Source organism: Myotis daubentonii, chromosome 5 (genome assembly GCF_963259705.1).
Source record: "Myotis daubentonii chromosome 5, mMyoDau2.1, whole genome shotgun sequence".
NCBI classification, from domain to species: Eukaryota; Metazoa; Chordata; class Mammalia; order Chiroptera; family Vespertilionidae; genus Myotis; species Myotis daubentonii.
In genome coordinates, this window is record NC_081844.1 from 75,834,700 (window position 1) to 75,854,394 (window position 19,695).

The window sequence follows — 19,695 nt, forward strand, 5'->3', positions numbered from 1 at the left end:
AAAAGCTACTGAGAGGTTTAAGCAAGAAAGTAAGTAGAAGAGACTTACTTGGTTCTTAAAAAGATGACTCTGGAAGTATAGAAGATGAAATGGTAGAAAATTATACTTATGGGAAACCGGAAACATTAGTCAAGGCACAGGAAGATGGAGGCTTTATGAAATCAAAAGGAAACTACCAGAATTATAAAGGGGCTTCTACCACTAGATAATGACATATCATAAAAACGTCAGCTGAGAGAGAGAGGAAGAGAGAGAAAAGATTCTAAAACCCCAAAGCAGCCTGGAGCCTATTTTATGGAGACAGTCTAAACTTTCTCAAAAGCCCTGGAGGAGGTAGCTATATCTAATCAAAGTGGCCTTGGTATACACCAGCACTGTGCCTGAGGCATGCGAAGACGAAACATGAATTCATGTCTCATTACACTTTCATTAAAAAATGAGGGATTGGGGGAACATTGTTAAATAACTCAATAAGTATTAGAAGACATATTTCTCCCACTTTATTTTTTTTTAAACCACAGAGCAGCTTTCAATTAATATGTGCATTAATAGTGAGTTTATTAAAAGTGAAGATAGACTTAATGAGGGGGGAAAAAAAGAGTGCCTGGTAAATTTGAGGACAAGCAAGGAAACTACAGTGAACAATCAGGAGGGTAGTCAAAGATAACACTGTCTAGGAAGTCATGGTGAAGACTCTGACTTTGACTGTGAAGAATGTCTGCCAAGGAGGAGGGAGTGATCAACTATGTCAAATGCTGCAGACAAGTAAAGTATGACAACGGCCAAGAAATGACTTGTAAATTTAGCTATGTGTAAAAATGAGAGTGCAAGTACTTCCTAGACAGTGGCTGACTGTAGGAGCACCCAAAGAAGGAATATAGAAGACAAAGTGGTAATGGCTCCTTCACTCAGTGAACAGTCACTTAGGGCTTTAAATAGACCAGGAAAGTGAGCTTTCAACTAAGAATCACTCAAGGAAGTCAACTCCCTGAAAGAAACTCCAAAAACTCAACTAAGAGAAGAATTTAAACTAGAAGAAAGAGTTAATAAGACAATGGGGAAAAGAATAGCATTCATAAATAAAAACAAGTTATTAAACAAGGATAATTGTGAAAAAGCATCACTTAGATTTTAGAAATGAAGGATATGATTAAATTATGGAAATTTAAAGATAACTAGCAAAATACAATTGGCCACAAATGGAGAATGAATTAATAAGCCAGAAGATCAAACTGGAAATGCAGAGTGGGAAAAAGGATAAAACAAATGTTTGGAGACATTTTGGACAGATGCACAGTTCCAACATCTGGAGGAATGACAGAAAAAGAGTTGCGGTTTTCAAAAAAACACACAATAACCCCAAATTTCCCACATCTGAAGACAAATGGTAATCTTCAGCTTGAGAGACTTCCAAGTGCCAAGAAAGGAAAACAAAATAAAAATTTAGACAATCCACGTAAAACTTCATGGCATCAACAAGGATAAAAGATAAAACAGAAACAGCCCTATCCAGTTTTTCCCAGTGGTTAGAGCGCTGACTCTAGAACCGAAGGATCTCAGGTTTGATTCCAGTCAAGGGCACATACCTTGGTTGTAGGCACCATCCCCGCCCTGGTCAGGGTGCCCCTGGGAGGCAACCAATCAACTTGTCTCTCTCACATTGATGTTTCTCTCTCTGTCTCCTTCCCCTCTCTTCCACCCTCTCAAAAAAAAAATCAATGGAAAAAAATATCCTCTGGTGAGGATTAACAGAAAACAACAACACAAAATAGAAAAAAAGTAAAACACAATACTTAACAAAGGAACAAGAATCATAAGGAGTCCAGACTTCTCATCCCCAATTCTGGATGCCAGAAGACAATGCATTAACTTTTTCTAAGTGCTAAAGGAAAAAGACTTTAGACTGATTATTATATATACAAAAAACAATTATTTTTAAGAGTTAATATAAAGCATTTTGAACATATAAGGACTTAAGTTCCAGAATCTTGCTGCTAGAAATACTTATTTCCTCAATAAAATAAAGGAGTTCAGAAGTAATGAAATCCAAGTAGTAGCATGGGAAAAATACAGGAATTAATAAATAAAACCAGTAAAATGTATTGGAAAACCAAAAGTACTGAGTATAAAAAATTAATCACAAGTTTAATGTGTTTACTCACAATCCAGAGTTAAAATTCCATCAACAGTAACGAGAAATGGAGGAGAGGGAAGAAGGTATGTACTCTATTATAAATACTTAATTTACACAGTAAAATACCAATCAGAGAGTCCTGCCCAGATAATATTTGCTGGCATTTAATGAAACCTTAGAATCTTATCTTTAAAATCCTTTTTGGCTTTTCTATACTTTTTAAATCTTAAATCAAAAGTTGGTTACCAGCACCCCCAAAGATATTACTTACTGCTATTCTAAAAAACAATCCCTTCATCTCATTCTTAATTTTCTTTAAAGATTTTTCACCTGGTCTCACCCATTTCTCATCTACATGTCATTTTTAAACCTTAGTAGTGCCACTATCAAGCATCAGCAATGTGTGGGCCCTACAGGTGGCATTTGTATTAAAGAGGCCATCCATGTCTTACCAGATAATAGCACAAATGAAGTGTGTACCTAGGCTTCCTTCCATCTCTTTACATTTCAATCAGGTGTTTGCCAAATGGACAGTCAATGTAAATGTCCTTCTAGAAGCTGCTTTTAAGAAAGATATGCAAAGAGCTACCTTTCAGATAAAACAGTACACCAAAATGCTATCATAGTATTTCTCCCTTAGTCACCATCAATAGGACAACCTTTAAACAAAGACGTGATTTCAGATCATGCTAAGAAATGCCTCTATTGTACTTGTCTCTAGTCAACAGAACTATAAAGAACTCTTAATATGTCTATGTTACAATTATAGTGCTCACAAAAACATTTAGTTTTATGAAACCAAACCAAAAATTCATTCTTCTCTGTCTTCCTGTTTTTGAAATGTATCTAGCAGCAAAGACAACTTGAATGGCATCAAATTCAGATCTACATAAAGAGCCACTAAGAACAATACAATTTATTAAATTATACTGTATTTTTCCTAAAACCTAGCGTGTCCTGATGTATAGCAGTTTGGTTTTTTCTGAGTTAATGTTTGCTTTAAATGACAAGTATAATATATGATCTTAAATGGTTTCAAGCTAGTAATTGTTCACTTACTACTATTTTGAAAATAATTAAGAACAGTATTAAAATATTTTCATAATTACTTTTCATGAGTATTTTCTCTATATTATTTTACTGCTTAAGAAGTATTACTCAGTTTTCATAAAATAATACAATAATTTATTTGCTAACACCATACCAGTGAAATATGTATAATAAAAACATAGCTCAATATATCAACTATTTAAGGAAATGAGGCAATACAATAATACCTTCAAGAGTATGATCTCAGAGAAGTATAGCAATACCATAACCAAATGATGATACAGTCTTAAGACAGTACACTTCAAATGCACTGAATTTTAAGTCTATAGATTATTATGAAGGTATTTTTCAAACCCTCTTAGAGGCATATTAGCATATTTTAAAGATTCCCTTAATTGAAAAACAAAATGGGCATGAGATTGGGCTTTTTAGATTGCTTTGTAGTTCTTATTTTTAAAGTTAAAAAAATAAAAGAGCACAATAAAGTTCACTTACAATTTAAAACAGAAAATTTAATAACTAGATTAGTTCAATCTCAAAAAAAAAAAATAACAATTACTTACTTTGGAGGCCCATGGCTGAAGACAATTGGCATAACAGCGAACAAGAAAAGCCATTTCCTGGGCTGGAAAGGGTAGTTTCCTTTTCAAACCAGAGCCACACCGATGAGTATGCTGACAAAATTCTATTAAGTTTCTTTTTACAAATCATACACCACTTGTAGTGTTATATATATAAAGGCAGCTTCTCCAAATCCCTTTCAAACTGAAATCAGCTTTCAGTAGTTTACAGTATTGTTCTAAAAACTGCAACAGTTTTCATCAAAATGTTCACTTTAAACAAGCAAATCACAGTAAATCAAGATGTTTATATTTCTGGCTCAGAACACACAGATACACACCCGCTACCTCAGACACCTGGCACAGACATGCAATGGTAACACAACAGATAATAATGTAACAATAAAAGCAAATAAGGCAACATGCACCAAATCTGGGTCCTGGAATCTGAGAAACCTTTCCTCTCTATAATACAGCTTTGTCTTTTCTTCAACTTATTTCATTCTGTAGAGCAAGCACTGCAGTCATTCTTCTGCATCAGAAGCAACCAGAACACTGTATCCTTAAGATGAAAGTTTCTTCTTTATATTCTTACCACCAGAGGTTAAAAAAGAAAAAAAAATCAACCGTTGAGCAAATGGTAGTTAGAAGACATATGCTCGAACAGGTTTGCCCTGTAGCATGCCTGAGAATCTCCAAAATTACAAATTTCTCTTTTCACATTCACTATTCATAGCTCTGCAGTACTGCTTCTTGTTCTAATGCCTCACTAAGACAGTACTGTTGATCTAAGTCTGGCTTTCTGGTTGAAATTTACATATAATATGGTACAAAAACATTACATCTTCTGCTAAAGCAAGACTGTATGTCAGTGTCTTAATTCCTACTGTCCTTGCCTGTTCCACAGCAGCTCCCTAAGGAGAAGCTCCTATTGATTCTATGCTCTGCAGTAAGATGAAATATCTAATAAGAAGGAAAGAGCGTGGGAGGAGAATAGAGCTAAAAGGATGACATCACCTGTATAGAAAGCCTTCAGAAACTGCATTAGATCAATTGGCTACTGTATCTGCAGATGCAGCCCAAAGAGCAATTTATTTAAAAAACACACACACACCCTCACACACACTCTTCCGTTAGATATGTCAGCAAGCTAAATTCTGTAAGTTAAAAAAAAAAATTGGCTTAAGTACTTCTCTATTTCACAGTTTTAAAAATCCATTTTGGTTTTTTATTCTGTTATTGATACATGGCTTTACTTAAGAAGCCATATCCCCTAATATTATTATTCAAATATAACATAGTATTATCTTCCCAAGGGAAAATAATTAGCTCTGGTAAGATACACTTGCATTGCAAATACACAAGGCAGCCTAGGTCTCAGATGTCACACATGTATTTGTAACACTACTAATTCAGGGCTTTCTGCTTGCAAAACTTCCTATTTGTCAAATAGCTATACTGAAAGGTAAAACCTTCAAGACCACTCTAAATTAAAATTAAAAATATCAAAACGGGTACTAAGAGTTGTATGTAAATAGTACATTTAAACGGAAACAATTGAATTTCATTTTGTAAAAGAAAGCTGAAAAAAAAATCACAGGCACAACAGTCCACTTGCAGCATGCACCAAGTCCTCTGAGAAAGAATGATCGATGTAATATGGTACTTTCCTGCAGCCCGATGCTCAATTCCTAGAAAGAGATGGGAAGCCACTACAACTCAGAAGGAATCAGAGAAGAAAATGATAAACCCTGCCTCTAAATTGAGCTTGGGCTAGAAGGAAAGCTCATTTTTTCTATAAAAATAACATTAAAAAACCATTATTTTGCCACACCCTCTCCAATCTGAAAACATAATTCCTCTAGTACCCACCCTTATTCTTCATGCTTCTGCTACAAGGCATCTACTGCAGCTACTCCCACAAAGAGTTTGCACTTACGGTTGTAATGGTGCCTCCCAATGGTCAAAGGAAGACATAGTTTCCAATGGTACAATACAGTCAGTACACCTCCAGGTAGCAAAATTATGAGAATAACAATCAATGAACATATCAAAGTAATAGAACAATTTTGCTGTATTCACCTAACACTATTTGGGGAGGGGGGGAGAGGTTTACAACATAAGAAGAAAAATTATTACCTGAATATTACAAAAGACTCCACTGACTGCCATAGAAAAAAACATATTATTGGAGAAAATTTTTCAATAACCCCACACAAAGTATGAGTCACTTTCTGAACAACATTATGACAATGTGAATTAGGCTGCTACTTACAGGACCAGAATTTACTTTGGTAAAACTAAGTATTACTCTGAACAAAGACAAGTCATAATTTAAAAATATGTGATCATTTTGAATTTAGGTTTCCATAAAACTTAAGGCTTACTTGTTTTCTGCAAAAATTTAAAAAGAACACCCCAAGTTTACATTTATGCATAAAACTAAATCTCATAAATACAAATGAGCATGACTCCGGTTTTCTAAAATAAAATACACATGGAAAATATGTACAGGTTGATTTTCAAGTACCAATGAACATTTTTCAACTTAACTAATTTAAATAAACTACAATGGGTTAGAATGTCAACAAAATATTAAACATTCAAAAATAAATTAACTAAAATTTAATAACTCATTTTTAAAATAGAAAAATGGTAAGTGTGCACTTCGTATGTAATGAAGCCAAACATTTCCTGAAGATAAATTTCTAAAAGACTAGCATTTTGTACATAAACATTAGTAATATGACTCAAAAACATTTCCTGTTTCAATGGCAGACAGTAATTATATTCATGTATAGTACCAATAGGATAAATTACAACCAAATCAAAAAGCAAAATCCTAATGGGCACCTTTGCCCCCTTTTATAGATCATGTTGATAGCACACAAAGGAGGGCCTCAAGCTGAGCCAGGGAGACAGCCTAGCTTTACTTAGCTGCTTCAAAAAACTGCTGCCCTCTTGGTGAAATGCAATCCACTAATGCCATATGTTAGAACTAGTAGTAAACACCAACTCAATAAAGGAACAACTCTTTTCCTTTAGTTTGGCCTGTGAGGATGACATCATCCTTTTCCTTGTTCTACCTATGGTCTCATAGTATCTGCCATTCTAGGGAATTATAAGGTGAACCTAGCATGCAAAATCTCCCTAAGCAACAATACCATGAAATAAATAACAGGCTAAATTCTATGTTCAGCATATGAATCCACTACCATTATGATAATACACTCTCCACCATGTTTCTCCAGAAACAATGACTTAACCTCTTAATTACTGAAGGAAGAAATAAATGTTTTTATAACAGAACAGCCAGTAATTTATCAAACAACTAAAAATAGGTGAATAAACGATTTTCACTCATCACTTTTAGAATTTTACTTGATCTCATTTCATTATCTTACCAATTCAAATGAAGTAACTGCAGAGCATGCCCTCCCTGATCTGCACACTGTCCAGGAATCATCACCACAGGATAACTATTTAAGAATACATTCTTCCTTCCCAAAAGAATATATTTCCCCTGCATATAAAATGCATGATGCAAAGCTACATTGACAAAATCTTTAGCTTTCAAAAGGTCTTTCACACTACTACAAAATAAAGCAATCAATTTATGTTGGCTTTGCAATGTTTCAAACCATTACAAAATATTTTTATAAAAACATAAATACTATATAGTTAATAATTAAAATGTTAACTGTACAAATTATTTCTAAATAAAAATAGACCAAACATTTGAAATCATACTGTATAGAAAGCCTAAAATGGGTTCTGATAGTTACTAAACAATAAATATTCCTTTTATTTCAATAAATAACCACACTGAAGAGGGAAAAAAGATCATCATGGAAAAGGTTATCAGAAGATATATATTCTAGACATTATGAAAACCAAAAGCCAACAATAAGAACCAAGTTTATCATAATCTCAGACATAGTCACAGTTTTATTCACCAGCACAGAGAAATATAATCAAAATTTAGAGAAGCCAAACCAAAGGTGAGGAACAACAACAAAAAAATATGTAGTTTTACAAAATAAAATAAGCAGGCAATTCATTTCTGCATTTTAGTTGTACTTGGTCTTTTAAGTATAAGCTGTTAAATGAACTGATTTATATAATAAAAATACTTTAATCCTTTTGGAAAATGAATGAATGACACTTTACAATGTCAGAGGTAACACACAAGCTCTTACAAAGGATTACAGCAAGCTTTTCCACCCCTCCCGTCCCATCTCCCTTTGTTAACCTGAACATATGAATCTTTGTAGATATCAGAATATGGTTATCGCTAATTGGGTGCCCCTCAGGAATCCTGCTTTTTAACTGCATCCTATCTATTCCTCAGCCTTTCTGAAGGAGGGAAGCCAGAGTACCAACACTCTCCCTCCTATTCTTCTGTAAGGAACAGTGTGCTGCAGCACGCCGTCATCTCTGCCCACTAAATGATCAGCACCATGCTGTTGAAAACCCTGTCAAACCCACCAGCAGGACACACATGCACTATGAAATATGATCCATCCTTAGGGAGTTATCCAGGAAGAAAAAGCAAAAAGGGAGAGGGAAGCCTTCATCATCAACTAAGGTGATGTAAGCTTCTATAATTAGAATCAGTGAAACTGAAGGAACAATAAAAAGCAGCACCATGCTCTATTTTCCCCAACACTGTGCGGTTGTATCAAGCATTTTTCATTCACTCACATACACACATAAAAAACAAGAATACACTATGCAAATATAGTAATCAGTCATGCTACATACGATATGCAAACCTAAATTTTTAACATAGTGTATGATTGTCTTCAATGAATAAGAGCTGCCCAATAATTAAGACAGAGCTATACATAAATATGACTGGGAAAAGAAATCTCATTTAAAAAAAACTGAACAACTGAAAACACTGCTTCCATTTGTAAATTCTGGATTGTATTAGAGATTACCTTTACATCACTTCTCTAATTTTACATACTGCATTTTCTAATACTATGAAAGCCAGATGCTGAACAAAGTTTCTTGAACAGATAACGAATCAAACTAAAAGGCAATAACAATCAGCATTAATTTGTTTGCTATGTCTGAGTGGTTATTCCCCTTGCAACTGGTATGCTCTTGCAAATCATTATCTTTGACCCCTGGTATACATTAGTATCAGAGTTGCTGTAAACAATCTTCAAAAGGGCTTTCTTTAGCAATTATTGTGTAAAATAGTTCAAGTACGATTAAAATCTTCCTAATTCTGGTTCCTTGGGCACATCCATATGAATCAGTGTCACCTTTACGGGAGGACCGATCCAGACAACCAGAGAGGCACATCCTGCCCTTCTCCTAACACTCCTGAAGTTCACAGAGTAAATAAGGCAATTTTAAATAATGCCCTGACCGGTTTGGCTCAGTGGATAGAGCGTCGGCCTGCGGACTCAAGGGTCCCATGTTCGATTCCAGTCAAGGGCATGTACCTTGGTTGCAGGCACATCCCCAGTAGGGGGTGTGCAGGAGGCAGCTGATCGATGTCTCTCTCTCATTGATGTTTCTCTCTATCCCTCTCCCTTACTCTCTGTAAAAAAATCAATAAAAATATATCTTTTAAAATAAATAAATAAATAAATAAATAAATAAATAAATAATGACTACCTGGAAGTTAGCAATACTTATGTAGAGTCTTAAAAATAATTTTCATATCCTTAACATAGTAACTTAACTTCTATGAATCAATCCTAAGAGGGTTGGGGGGAATCAGTCATATACAGACTTATTCATACAAGTTGTTTGTAATAGGAGAAAAGTAGGAAGGTGCATGAGAATATCTTGTTACACTAACACAATATAATACGAATATTAAAAATAATGTTTAGGGAAAAATTTAATTTTATGAGAAGCAGGAAGTCAGGATATATAACTAAATATTCAGCATTATCTAAATTAGGTAAAAGATCTGAATTAAGCAAAGATACGGCGTTTCAAAAAATCATTAGCAATGCTAGCTATCTCTAGTTTTGAGGATTACAGTAAATTTATTTCCTTCCTAATATTCTTCTATGTTTTTACATTTCTACAGTGAGCATTTTGCTTCACAATTAAAAAAAAAAATCTGCTGTAGGCAGGCATTTGTCCTACTTAGATTACAATCCCATCCCTTTGCTTATTCTCTGTCCATTTGAATTAGATACAAGAATCTCCTATCTACATTCTACATATTTCCCAGAAGACAAATGAGAAGCAGAATTCTCCTAGGAGATGTTAGACTCTCATAAATAAAAAATTTTTTTAAAAAGTCCTCTTCTGTTGGAAGCACCATAATGAATGCACCTGTCCAAGCACTCTGGGTTGTAAATAGAGAGGAAACTGCAGACTCTCAGAGCTGGGGCTCCAAATTTCTCAGTAGCTGTCTATCTAGTCAGCACTCACTGTCTTATATACAAGTTAAGATTAGCAAAGCCTCCATGTACAAACTTCCTTCCTTTAGAAGTGATAGAAGATTGTTTATTCACTCATTCTTTTGTTTTACAATATTTACCAAACATGAAATAAAACTGAAAACAATCAGGATCCATCAAGTTCACAAATACAAAATAAAGTTCACAATGTTAACAGTTTCTTCATCGATCAGTGACTATAACTTACACAGTCCATCTGGAAATTCTGATAATAGATACAACAGGAGGGTTTGTACCTCCTTCATTCTGACTTGAGTAACTGTTTAAACTATTTGTTCACCGGTGCTCCGCTATGGTCTGAATTCAAAATTTGTCTGAAATCCTAATCTCCAAAGTGATGGTGGGCCTTTGGAAGGTGATTAGGTCATTAGGGCCCTGGAATTGAGATTAGTGACTTTATAAAAGAGACTCCAGAGAGCTCCCTAGCCCTCTTTTGCCATGCAGACAACAAGAAGTTGTCAGTCTATATATAAGAAACAAAAACAAAAATCCAACCTATTATCTAGTTTAATTCCCACACATGATGCAGGGACTAAGGGTCTTTCTTAGATATTCCTTAAAATAGCAAGTTAGTGCTTGAGAATGAACCCGTATCATCTGATTTCTAGCTTAATGCCTATTCTATCACATCAACTGAGGCTCTGGCTCTTATTAACCTACCCATATCAAGGGTTTTACTTATCTGCAACTGATTTCTTTGAAGTCCAAATGGGTTGTTCTAAGACAAATGTTGGGACACTGCTATGGTCTGAAGGTTTATATTCCACCAAAAGTCCTATGTGGAAAAACTAATTCCCAAGGTTGATGGTATTAGGAGGTGGGGTCTTTTGGAAGGTGATCAAGTCACGAGGAAGAAGCCTTCATGATTGGGATTAGTGCCCTTATAAAAGAAGACCCATAGCGCTCCCTAGCCCTTTTCACCATGTGAGGAAACAGCAAGAGGTCAACAGTCTACAACCCAAAAGAGGGCCTTTATCAGAACTCGGCCATGCTGGCATCCTGATATTTGATTTCCAGCCTCCAGACTTGTGAGAAATTAATTTCTGTTGTTTACAAGTTCTTGAATCTGCGGTATTTTGTTATAGCAGTCTGAACAGACTAAGTAAGTCGTTCTTTAGGAGGAGATTTCAGCAATCACATGTTTGAAGCAAAGTCTTCTATTTTTCTCATGAGCAGGTTGGGGGGTAGGACTATATTTCTTGTTATAGGATTGGCTTGATTAATAAGACACACAGAATCCATGAAAGCAAACACATTTTGCTAAAAACTTTTAAGATGTCACATCCATGGTCAAGTGAAATATATAGCCATTATTCAGAGTACTAACATAAAGGTGATTAAATGATCTGGTCCTAGTAATCAACTCTTAATTCAGCTACACTGAAAAATGTGTCTTAATCTCTCTAAATATGCTCTGAATCCAAACAAAACATGGAGCACTGCAGGAGAGCAGGGAACATAAGGTGTAATCGCAGAAGTAGCAAATGAGAAAGAGCTCCTTGCTGCATTAGTAATTTGTGAGCCTAACATGAAACAGTAGATTCTAGAGCAGTGATGGCGAACCTTTTGAGCTTGGCGTGTCAGCATTTTGAAAAACCCTAACTTTACTCTGGTGCCGTGTCACATATAGAAATTTTTTGATATTTGCAACCATAGTAAAACAAAGATGTATATTTTTGATACTTATTTTATATATTTAAGTGCCATTTAACAAAGAAAAATCAACCCAAAAAATGAGTTCGCGTGTCACCTGACACGCGTGTCATAGGTTCGCCATCACTGTTCTAGAGTGTCATACCATGCCTACTACCTGCCACACTATCCCAGAACAATAAACTAGAGCAGTGATTTTCAACCTTCTCATCTCATGGCACACATAAACTAATTACTAAAATTCTGCAGCACACCAAAAATATTTTTTTCAATCTGACAACAAAAAAAGGATATAACTTTGATTCATTCAGACTGAAAGACTATTGTGTTAGCTGTTGTCATTTTTTTTAAATGACAATCTGAAGGAAAAGAGGTCAGTGTCCCTAAATAAATGATCAGGTATTGCATGTTTTAAAAATTCTTGCAGCACACCTGCTTAAGAACATTGAATTAGCCCTAGCTGGTTTGGCTCAGTAGATGGAGTGTTGGCCTGAGGACTGAAGGGTCCAGGTTTGATTCCCAGTAGGGTGCATGCAGAAGGCAGCCAATCAATGATTCTCTCTCATCATTGACGTTTCTCTCTCTCTCTCTCTCTCTCTCTCTCTCTCTCTCTCTCTCCCCCCCCCCCCCCGCCCCCCTTTCTCTCTCAAGTATATTTTTTTAAAAAAAGAACTCTGAATTCAAGGGAAAGAAAAGATGTAAAAAAGGGTGAGCAAAAGGAGGCCCTCCAAATTTAAACCCATGACTCATGATGCTGCCATGGAAATCCCTCTTTCTAGGTGCCCCTTTGGGAAGAGTTAGCAGGGCTTATGATGGAGAAAGAAAGGAAGATGGCCAGTAGCTCATCCTAAGCCTGAGAATATAGAAACTACCACAAACAACAAGAAAAAGGTATGATTTAGTCTACTGAGAAAACTGGAATATAGCTAAGAGAAGATAACAAGAACATCAAGTATCCATTCAAAAATAGAGAAGAAGAAATAAAAATAAAAACATTACGACAGCCCAACAATAGCCATCCACTGTGAATGCCCTCTTGAACCATAAATATATGGGTCATATAATAGAGTTGCATCTCTTTAAAAATATATATATATTATTGATTTTTTACAGAGAGGAAGGGAGAGGGATAGAGAGTTAGAAACATCGATGAGAGAGAAACATCGATCAGCTATCTCCTGCACACCCCCTACTGGGGATGTGCCTGCAACCAAGGTAGATGCCCTTGACTGGAATCTAACCTGGGACCCTTCAGTCCGCAGGCTGACGCTCTGTCCACTGAGCCAAACCGGTTAGGGCTAGAGTTGCATCTTACTGGTCACACTATATAGTTAGGTTGCACCTGATTGGTTAATTCTTGGTACCAGAAATCCTTATACACAAGTATAGGCACCAGCTTTTTAACAGTCACTATGGAGCAAAAAGGGTAGGTAATTACTATTATTTTTTTGTAATTCAATCAAAATCATACCTTTTTTTAATCAGATGGGCTAAAAATATATTTTTTGGTGTGCGGCAGAATTTCAGGAATGAGTGTGTGTGTGTGTGTGTGTGTGTGTGTGTGTGTGTGTGTGTGATAAGATGAAAAAGGTTGAAAATCACTGTACTAGACTATTTCCACTTGCCTTAATTACCCACCCTAGTCTTTGAGTATCGCTTCCAATATCCTTTTTGCTATTTCTAAATATCAAATACACCCTCCTCAAAGATCAAAGCTCTGAAATCACTGAGAAATTTGGAGACATTTAAATCTGTTGCAAGCTCAGATAGCAATACCCAAAGGAGTTTTACAAATGTTATTACTGTAATAGAAGTGCTCTTTTTAACATTAAAAAAAAATTTACATTAAAATTATGGTTCTGCCCTAGCTGGTTTTGCTCAGTGGATAGAACGTTGGCCTGTGGACTAAAAAAGTCCCGGGTTCAATTCCCGTCAAGGGCACATGCCCGGGTTGTGGGCTCAACCCCCAGTTTTGGGCGTGCAGCAGGCAGCCAATCAATGATTCTCTCACATCATTTATGTTTCTTTCTCCCTCTCCCTTCCTTTCCGAAATCAATAAAAATATATTTTAAAAAATAAAATTATGGTTCTCATCTTTATGCAAAGCAATGTGTGACAAAATTATGAAAATATTTTATAAGAATAGAAGAAATCATCTTTTTCAATCATTCTAAGCATTGTTAGAAAATACATGCAAAATCCTTAATATTTACAAAACCTTTGTTTGATGTACAGTTTATATACTAATAATTATGATAAAGAACACAACAGTAACAAAAGCTTCTGTACATCTTTAAGAATTTTGACTTGCAATACTCTAGCAAGAAAAAGTTGATGATGGTTTGCAAATGAGAAAAGAAACTGTCAAATTTCCACTGCTGTCTAAGAGAAGAAATGGCGATTCCTGATCTTTCTCTCTGAACTGCTGACAGAATAAAAGAAATAAAGAAGTCCGTAAGTAGCCATAAAATCAATTCCCTACTAGATGTTAATTATCAAATGTTTAATTAATATTAAATAAGATTTTATTTATTCAGAGCAACTACCAATATGTAGGAATTGGCCAGATACATAGGTTTTACATAATTGGTTAAATTAATTATAAACAAATGAAGATCTCTTAATAGCAACATTACCTAAAATATATCATTTAGAAAAAACACACAAACCTATTGCTTCAAGAAATACCACATGCAAGTAATATGACCAAAAATACTTCTCTAACCCAGTCTCATAGTTAATAAATGTTTTCTCTAAATTTGAATCAACTTATTTCTCCCCCCACCTTCCATGAAATGTCAAAGTCCTGATGGTACTTAGTAGGATGAGTACCTAAAATTTGCTATATAAGCCTTCACATGCAAAAATGCCACTCCTTGTTCAAACTAATCAGTGGACAGAATTCCAAGCAGTGTGCTATTGGTCTTTCTGGTCTACTCAGGAAACCAGCATATCCAAGAGGACAACTTTCAGATACCAAAAAACTTTGGAAGAGAACACACTAAAATTGAGACTAGAATAAGCAAGCAATTAAAAACACACAAAAGCTATACAGTCCAACTCATATAATAAAAATAAACAAACAAAGTAGAGACAGACTCTTGGATACAGAGAACAGACTGACAATGGTTAGAGAGGAAGGGGTGGGGGGCTAGGTGAGAAGGGTAAAGGGATTAAACAACAACAAAAAAGAAAGATTACTGCCAGGGGGAAGGAGGAGTTGGGGGAGGTAGGAGGTAAAGGAGGGAAAAATGGTGATGAATTAGACTCGATAAATAATACAATATACAAATGATGTATTATAGAACTATATACCTGAAACCTGTATAATTTTATTAACCAATGCCACCCCAATAAATTCAATTAAAAAACACCATTATATACTCTAACTCATACAAGGAGAACAAAATAGCACAAATTAAAGATACTTCAATTTAGCAATTCTAGTCCTTGAAATTTTTTCTAAAGAAACCAAGATATGGGCAAATATAACCATATACATTTAGCACCTTATTTTTCTAAAATTATAGAAAAACTAGAGAAATTTAAATGACCTAATATTGGAACTGAATAAATAAATTATGGCAATTATTATAATGGAGTACCAGGACATTAAGAAAATGGTTACATAAATGGGTTATGAGACTAACCAAGTTTTAATTTAGGCACATTTAAATATCGACACATATTACTTGTGCAGTAGGGCAAAAGTGTTAGCTTAAATTAATTAGTGATGGGGAAATTTATTATAAAAAATAAATTATTAAATAAAAATAAAAATGAACTTTGTATGGTCTGAACGCAGTAAAAAAATTTTGGTACTATATCATGTTATTGTTTGTTGTCAGAAGTAGAATGTACTGGGTCAGTAAAATTACGCAAATGCGACTAAATCCTTAGAACTGCCTTAAATTTAACACTTATTCCAGTACAAATAACTTCCTCTATAAAGAATCTTTTGTTCCTAACATTAAATAAGTAAATTTCTGTTTCTGACATCCAAAAGAACTAAACATACCCTCAGGAATTTTGCTGTGATCAATCTCTAGACTGCTTTTATATTTTGGGGGATCATGACTCCTTTGAAAACTGATAAAGTACACCTGGATTTACTCTTTAAATTATCCTTACTTCTTGATTCAACTACTTTTCCATCTAAAATGAAGTTATCTACAGTTACAAAAACTAAAGATTTCTGAAGAAACAGCTTATGTTCCTTCTGGTGTTACACAAATAAATATTTCATCTACTTTTTCAATATTTGCATGTGAAATATACCTTTAACACTTGCATATGTTTCTGCAATAACACACATTAAGTATATTTGTCCCACACCTCAGGGCAGAATTGGATGCCTTATAGCATTATCAATGAGTCTATTACCTGAGTTTCCAGGACTCTACTCTATATTCTATTCACCCAATAAAAAGACAAGAAAATCCACAAATATGTCTAAAAAATACAGTAAGATTATTTTTTACATTATTTAAACGGAAAATAAAAACTAAAGCAAAAACAAAACTCTCACTGGTAGAGTATTTCTACTCAACTCAACAGACGTATTTTTAAAAATTATAGATATATTTACCAGCCCCAAACTTCTAAATGTAGAGCCCAAAGTGTTGATATTACCAAAATATATGTAAAGATACTGTAATGAAAATAAGGAAGATCCACAAAACGTTCTTAAATACACTCACAGAAAGGTAACTGTTGATGTCCACATCATCAGTAATGGTTTGGCGCTCTCCTTTATAGTTAACTTTCCGAAACCTTCGTCGAGACTGCCTGGCGGGAATTTCTCTTTGGAGAATATTATCTTCATTATCTTTGGAATTCTCTACCTGAAACACATGTTCACATTCTTGATTAAATATCCAATTTTTCCATATCACTGACAGTCTATGGAGTCTTAACAAGCTCATGAGGCTTCATTCACTTCTTGCAAGAAACTGCCTCAAGAAAATGGTCTAATGCTCATGAGTTCAAAAAAGATTAAAGGTGACATCATTATAAACATCTGGAGACCACAGTTTCCTTCCAGGAAACAGTCTCTCTTGCTCACACAAACATACTCTAAGTAAAGTCATTTACCAGAAATGAAGACTGTTAACTACACCTACACATTCAATAATTATAACTTCTTTGCTAGTCTAATTACAAGCTGCCTGATCATATACATATTTTATTTAGTGAACAATCAAGGATCTTATTCCAGTGAACTTATTAGTGTTTGGTGTCCATCTTAATGTATGACAATAGCTAAGAGTGAGGCTGGCATCTTTTAAGGAAGAAGGAAAAATTAATATGTATTGAAGGCATAAAATGGACTGGTGTGCCAATACATTATACTATTTAGTTTACACAACAGCCCTGTAAGCAAGTATTGCTATCTCTAATTTATAGATGAACAAAGTAAAACCCAAAGAGATTAGTGACTTTCCAGTCTCAAAACAATGATACTTACTAAAAGTGAGTTGGAATATAGGCCTATCTCTATAACTTATGCTACGGACACAAGACCACACTGCCTGTCTAATCACAGACTAAACCATACTTTTTAAAAATTACTTTTACAAATGATATGTCCTAAAGCATATTTTATTATTAGCTTCGCATCCAGTAAGTAACAATTTCAGTCTCTCCCCCTCAACTACTTTTTCTACAATGTTGTATCTTTTGCTAATATAAAAAATATCCCGGTCACCCAAGTATGAAATTTCATCAACATTTCCAATTCTTATCTTCAATTGTTTCTTAGAATTTGTCAATTCTTTTTATATATCACTCTCACAATATCCTTTCTTTTAAGGAAGAAGGACAGTTACTATGGTAGGCAGTTAGACAGACATGAGCAAAGCAAGGACGATGGGCCAGATATAAAAGGTCACCAGGTTGAAAAGCCCCAGGTGCCTAGCAAGGGACAAAATTAAGAAAACAAGGATCTTGCCCCCAGGATAACTTTTCCTCCCCTAGCATATTGCTGGTCATGCAGTTTAAACACCTGACCTTCTATCCCCTGGTATGTTGCTAGTAATGTGGTAACCTCCTTGTTAGAGAAGGAACAAGGGGCTGAGGAGTAGCCTCCTGGAACTCCCAGGTGGCCCCTTGCATGACCATTCCCTTAAAACACTGACTCGTAGGCATAACTTCTAGGCTTCAGATGTGTTTCAGCTCCAGGCTCAGAAAAGCAGCAAAACCAGAGGAGCCAGGCCATGGCTGAGTCAGGACCAACTGCACTGATTAATGACCCCTTGCCCTGTCACCAACCAATCAGTAGAGACAACAACCCTGAAAGGACACACCTGGAAAGCTGATGAATATTCTATTAAGATCATCCCTTGGGACCTACTCTAAAATTTTCATCCTTAAAAGCCCTTAGGACTGAGGACCCAGCATGCTTTCCCTCTCAGAGATACACCTTCACCTTTCCAGTCCTCTCCACTTCCCCCAGGTCCCGTCTCCTAAACTCCAAGGGCCCTTTCTTTTGCTTTTGTAACTTGTTTCCTGAGCCCATTCCTTCTACAGCTCACTTATTCTACCTTTGTAACTTTGTAAATAAACTTACTCTCATAGTTTGAGTCTTGGCTCTGAATTCTTTTTTAGCCAAAACTCAAGTAGTGAGGTTGCTAAAGCAAGGTCCAGCCTGACTCTACTGGACTAAAACCTGGTGCTATTCTCACTGCCAACATTATTACTACTACTTACTCAAGTCTTAATCACTTCAGTCTTGATATATAGTAATAGGTGATCCTGCTGCTTCAGACATGTTCCTCTCTCATTCCATCTGGCACGGTCAGATAAATCACCTAGATAAATCATCATGTCAAGTCTCCTGTTCAAAATGCTACAATGGACCTCCCTAAAGTTACCAAACAAAATTTAAACTATTATATTGGTTAGTCAAAGTTACATACACTCCATCCCCAAAATGTTTTTATCACTTTATCTTATATGTGTAAGCCTGGAAAAAAACGCTCTCTTAGCTCCTCCCCACCAAAAAAACACAAGAAACAAAACCTCTAAAATTTCCTGATGATTTCTCAGAAAGAACTGATGTCTAAGCTGCCGTGTTTTAGGTGTGAGAGTTCAAGAGTAAGTGGCCAAGTCAATGTGACTATCCATGGTCTTCATAGATTAGTAACTTATATTCTGCTAAATAACTTATTTCATCAATTTGTATTATCCTACCCATTCTATCTTCACATGCTGAACACTAGCAATCATTTAAGACACATCATCAATACTACCAGAGACATTCCTTTCCTCAGACTATGACTGGTTTATTGAGTGCACAGAACCTAGACTTCTTATAAACGGAACATGCTCCCCAACAGCCTTCAGACCTTAGCATTTGATGCTGTTACTTCTGCTTAAAAACCCATTCCTCCTTTGCCAGTATCTTGGCATCCTACACAAACTTCATGACCCAGTTCAAACAACTCCTCTTCTGTCCCAGGACGGTGCTACGTCTACAGCACTAAGAATATTGACCATAATTATTAAAGGCTCCTCACAGGCTAACAAGCTCCCTAAGATAAGAACTGCGTTATAGTATATACTAGTACTAGTGCCCAGGTGCACAGATCCATGCACATTGAAAGGAAATTAATTAGAAGGTGGCCTGTGGGGTGGGACTGGGCAAGACGGGCCAGACACGCCCTGGAGCCAACCTCCTGTGGCTCCTCCCTGGCGACCCGCACCTGGGGTGGGCAGCACTGTGGCTAGAAGGGGGTCTGTGGAATGAGCAGGGTCCTTCCAACAGGTGTGGTCCTTCGGCCTGGCATGCGGGGATGGGGCCAAAACTGGCTCTCTGACCTCCCCTGAGGGTGGATCTTGGGTGATGCACCCTGGAATCAAA

General features: G+C 35.8%; 1 protein-coding gene across 19 annotated transcripts in view; it reads right to left on the reverse strand.

Moving 5' to 3' along the window:
- Positions 1 to 19,695, reverse strand: part of RAPGEF6 (Rap guanine nucleotide exchange factor 6) — a 205,622-nt gene that overhangs the window by 111,170 nt on the left and 74,757 nt on the right. For 15 of the 19 annotated variants that reach the window (XM_059698295.1, XM_059698292.1, XM_059698290.1 and 12 more), the window contains one exon: positions 16,535 to 16,678. The exons of 2 other annotated variants lie outside the window; for them this stretch is intronic. In XM_059698295.1, coding sequence (XP_059554278.1) covers positions 16,535 to 16,678 — 144 coding nt within the window. Of the gene's footprint in view, positions 1 to 3,747; positions 4,100 to 16,534; positions 16,679 to 18,542; positions 18,642 to 19,695 lie in introns of those variants that run through there. 2 more of the 19 variants (XM_059698304.1, XM_059698302.1) reach the window with 2 other exon arrangements.